General features: G+C 38.5%; 1 protein-coding gene across 1 annotated transcript; it reads right to left on the bottom strand.

Moving 5' to 3' along the window:
* Positions 1–19: 19 nt before the first annotated feature.
* LOC102309139 (cytochrome P450 2J6) lies at positions 20–4,530 on the bottom strand. The gene is made up of 6 exons (XM_042226225.1): positions 4,322–4,530; positions 3,525–3,687; positions 1,261–1,413; positions 1,031–1,191; positions 774–842; positions 20–697 (listed from the first exon to the last, which is right to left on the bottom strand). Exons 1-6 carry the CDS (start codon positions 4,487–4,489, stop codon positions 563–565), a joined length of 849 nt encoding a protein of 282 aa, XP_042082159.1. The 5' UTR covers positions 4,490–4,530; the 3' UTR covers positions 20–562.
* Between the last annotated feature and the right edge of the window lie 316 nt (positions 4,531–4,846).

Below are 4,846 nucleotides of genomic sequence, written 5' to 3'. Positions count from 1 at the left end.
TGTTTAATACTAGCCCGAATACAATCAAGTATGAGTTTAACCAATACGACGAATCATAAAATATGATCTGAGTAAGGAAATAATAACAGTCCTCTCACTGAGATTCTGTGTGGAGTGGCTTGTTCATGTTAAAGATGACCTTGGAGGCTGTGTGGATGGGAGTGGGGAATAAGCGAGACATGTATAATTTGAAAAATGCTATTCTGAGTATACTGTAATAGGCAAAAACAGGATTATGATTACAGTAATTATCACTAATTCTAACTTTGGTATGTAACCAAGTGCACAGATTTAGAGGAGAGCTGCTGATCATGGCTGTGACTGAGGGGATTTGGGCTCAAATGGAGGGCCATCCTTGCATGCACACCTTAGGCCAGAATGAGCAAGCTCAACATATGGATGGCTGAAAAGCAGTCAGAGCTTTATCTAAGCTGTTTTCCTACAAGGTAATATTCATAGACTTAGACTTTTTTAAACAGAACCAATTATAGACGTTCCTGTATTGGGTCAAAATTCCACAGTGGAAAAGCCAGGATTCCACGAATTCAAAAGATTACACTGGTTAGATTTGATTCTTTTCACACTCACACACCTTCTCAAGTTCATCCAGATAGCAGTCAATAAAGTCTCGTGGCTCTCCAGGGACTCTGGTCTTCTTGTGCTCATTGATAAAACCAATTGCAATAGTCCCATAAGTCTAAAAAGCAAAAGTTGTCATTCACAAAGAAACAAAAACATATTCTTCCTACTGATAAAGTTTTTGTTAATATTACCTCAAAATTCTCAAAGGCCTTTTGAAACGGCAGTGGCAGGTTACGAATTATAGGGAACGAATCATAGAGCTGGAAAGAACGATAAGTGAGTTTTGTTTAATTGGGAGCAGAAGAGGCCAGTCCAGATTGGTAAATATACAGCTGTATATGTAAAACATCTGTATATTAGTTTTGTTACTGGTAGAATTGTGGGTTTAAGAGCTCAATATAAATTGTATACTTAATTGAGCTTTATTACTTCATAAAAACGTCCTCACCATAGCCCACGGTCCAGTGGCTAGCTTGGAGGTCTCAGTAAAGCACTGAACAATCTGTTTGATTAGCGCATCATCATACTCAAAGCGTCTCGCAAACAGAACCTGGCAGATGATGTTGGAGGCCGCATTGTGAAACATAACTCCAGGACTCATGGTTTTACCTGGTAATGTAACACAAAACATTACAGAAATAATGGCACAGCACAAAATTCAGTTATGTGGACACTTACCAACGCTCTCTTTCAGCGTACTAACGAGGTACTTTATCTCTTCATGAATCCGGTCCTCCATTGAGTGCTTCCCCAGACCAAAGTTCCTCAAAGTCATCAGAGCAAAGCGACGATGTTCCCTCCAACTAGAGCCATAATCTACCCAAATGACACCTACGACAGTAATAGCGACAAAGAAGGGAAGAACGTTTGGATAATCAATGGTGGCATTTTGTTCTTTCTCAGAGAACCTCGACTTTCTGGCTCATTTCACCTTTTATTTATGTCCAGTTCAATACAGCTCGATACACCAGCATCTCACTGGAGTTTCACTGCAGTCAGAAAGGACTGTTAACATCTCTAGCATGCATGCTAAAATTAAATCATTATTTAAACTGTGAATGATGCAAAGCTAGTCGAGTCCAGTTCCAGGATAACTACAAGGATCTTGAAATGAGAATAACAGGTCCATTGATAGAAGCTGCTCTGGGAATGCTAGACTCTTGCTGAACCTACAGGCTAGTACCATATTTTTTGGACCATAAGGCGCATTAAGCGTAACAAAACAGATAAGTCAAACTTTATTAAACTCATTCTTCTTGTTTCCTCCACTTCCGTACCATTGATTCATCAGTGATGAATTCTCTGGCCGCTGCTCTATTCCCATGTTGTTGCAGTATATTAATGACTAACCTCGTATTGTGGATGGATTATCTCAGTTGTTCTCCTGACTGAAGTTTGGTCACTATGGTAGCCGTAATGCTCCCACAGTCCATCAAGCGGTGCAGCTTCATAGCTTACCAAAGTCGTACTAAAACATTTGTTGACAGATTTTTGAGTGTACCACATAAAATCAGTTCAAGGTCAGTAAGCACAACTAGAATTCATATATAAGGCGCACTTTTGAGAAAAGGATTTTGAGTGCGCCTTTTAGTCCAAAAAATACGGTACAACAAAAAACATCTCATTAATTAGAAATAACAAACAAGATGAACCAATGTGGTTTGAAAACTTAGCTCAGCTTAGACTCATCTTATAATTTAGATTCAATTTATAACTTATTGCTTTTTACATGATAGATGAAGGTTATCAATAATAACGTAGTTTGTTGTGTTTTTAATTTGCATTCATGTATTTGTGTTGTTTTCTGTGATAAGATGAAGTATAGGACAAAGACATATTAAAGAGCAGTTTAACCCATGTCTGTTTTCTTACCATGATTATTTCCAAAACGATTCGTGTTTTCCCCTATGTATGCACTAAATAATAACACACTAAAACCTCCAAGATCAGTATCAGATATACTACCAGTCTGGTCTGGTACACTACCAAGTTTGGACACGCCTTCTCATTTAATAATTTTTGTTTATTTTTACTACTTCCTACATTTTATATAAATACTGAAGACATCAAATATATGAAGCAAGACTTGTGGAATTATGTAGCAAAGGAAAAGCTGATAAATAACTCTAAATGTGTCTTATATTTTAGATTCCTGTAAGCAGCCGCCCTTTGTTGACAGCGCTGCAAACACTCGGCCTTCTCTCAACGAGCTTCATGATGTCGTCACCTGAGATGGTTTCACTCCACAGGTGTGCCTGTCAGCGATCATTTGTGGAATTTGTTGCCTTGTTAATGGGGTTGGGACCATCAGGTGTGTTGTGCACAGCTGACAGCCCTATTTGACAACTGTTGGGATTCATATTATGACAAGACCCAATCAGCTAAGTAAAGAGAAACAACAGCCCATCATTACTTTAAGAACTGAAGGTCAGTCAGTCCAGGAAACACTAAAACTCTGACTGCTACCACAGCATCCTGCAGCAACATGCCATCCCATCATTTATTTTTAACAGAGCAATGACCTCAAACACACCTCCAGGCTGTGTCTGGGCTATTTGACTAAGAAGGAGAGATGCAGTGATGTGTCAGATGGCCTGGCCTCCACAGTCACCTGAACCCAGTGGAGATGGTTTGGGATGAGATGGAGCGCAGAGTGAAGGCAAAGGGCCAACAAGTGCTCAGCATCTCTGTGAACTCCTTCAAGTCTGTTGGAAACCATTTCAGGTGACGACCTGATGAAGCTCACGGAGAGAAGGCCAAGAGTGAGCAAATTTCACACTTTCTTTATTTAGTAAATAAATCCATATGTGTTTATTCATAGTTTTAAGTAGTCGTGACAGTAAAGAAAAAACATTAAATGAGATGGTGTCTATATTTTTATTTTTTTGTTGTAAAATATTGTGTAACACAGTGTATCATGTGATAGATAACAACTGTTCTACCTTTCCTCTTGGTGATATCATTAATAAAGAAGTCTTGGGGTCGTCCAGCAAAATCAGCAGCCTTAGTCACCATCGCCTCCTTTACGGCCTTCAGCCCATTGATGACTACAGCTGGTTTCTGGCCAATGTAAATACTGTAGACATCTCCGTAAGACTTCCTCAGCTGGGAGGGAACAAAATGACATGGCAGTGACTGAAATCATTTACACATATTCAGATCAACATTTCTTTCTAAAGGACTTAAACATATTTACCAAATTAGTTAAGCTAAGTGTTTCGGGGGAAGTACCATATAAAAACTTTATAAAGTTTATATATGTAAAAGGAACTGTACTGGTAACCAGTAAGTTGTTTATTGCATAAAGGTGCATGTTTAGCATGAACTTTCACAATTAGTTAGGGTTTTACTCATATTCTAAAAGATGTTAATGAGTGTGTGACCGATTAGAGACGCAGGTGTTATTATAGTTTCCATTTCCTAATTAGTTTTTATTTATTTAGTTTTTTAGTTTTTCCAGTGTAGTTTAGTTTCATGGTGGCATTTTCACTTTCAGTGTAAGATTTCTGGATTTCAAATGATTTCATTTACCAGTCACAGCTGTTTCATGGTTTCATGTCTTTAACAGTAAAACCACAACAACTTTTGAATCTGTGAATGTCAGGAAAATCACAATAATGTTAATTTATGTGTGACTTTTAGTATCTAAACATTTAGAGCCATTTAATACTATTAATAAATCCACTAGTGGGATAAGAACATGACATTTAAACACATTTCATTGCAAGGTTTTTCTTACCCTCTCAAAGTCCTTCAAGGGGTTCTCTAAACTCAGCTGCAAAATGGTTCCCAGTATGGGAAAGACTGGGGGTCCTGGTGGGAAGTTCTTTGGCCTCTTGGATTTGACCTGAAGGACGATAAAGAAAACGCAGATCCATAGCAGCACAACTGAAAGAAACATGGTCATATGAGTTGGACTGCACTGAGAGCAGTAGCTGGCTGACCTGATTATATACGCGTAACTCAGCCAGCTGTTTACCCTTTGCTCTATGTGAAAGGTTCGTCACAACTTTGAAAGAACAGCACACATTGCTCAACCACTTTTAGCATTCAGAGGCTAGTGGTGTCTATTCAATGCCTTGTTCTCCGCTTATTTGTTCTTTTTCTTTGTACTGGAATGGAAACCTTTGGTAGTCTAAGAGCACTGTGCTGGGTTTGATTGATACAGATGATGGAGTATTACAGGGGTAAAGAAAGTGAATGGCCTAATATCTCAGAGGTAGTTTATGAAAGAAAACTGTGAAAAACCTTTGAGAAAATATGC

The sequence above is a fragment of the Haplochromis burtoni genome, unplaced genomic scaffold (assembly GCF_018398535.1).
Source record: "Haplochromis burtoni strain Fernald_Lab_line unplaced genomic scaffold, NCSU_Asbu1 Contig_201, whole genome shotgun sequence".
In the NCBI taxonomy this organism is placed as follows: domain Eukaryota; kingdom Metazoa; phylum Chordata; class Actinopteri; order Cichliformes; family Cichlidae; genus Haplochromis; species Haplochromis burtoni.
This window is presented reverse-complemented; position numbering and strand designations above follow the sequence as displayed.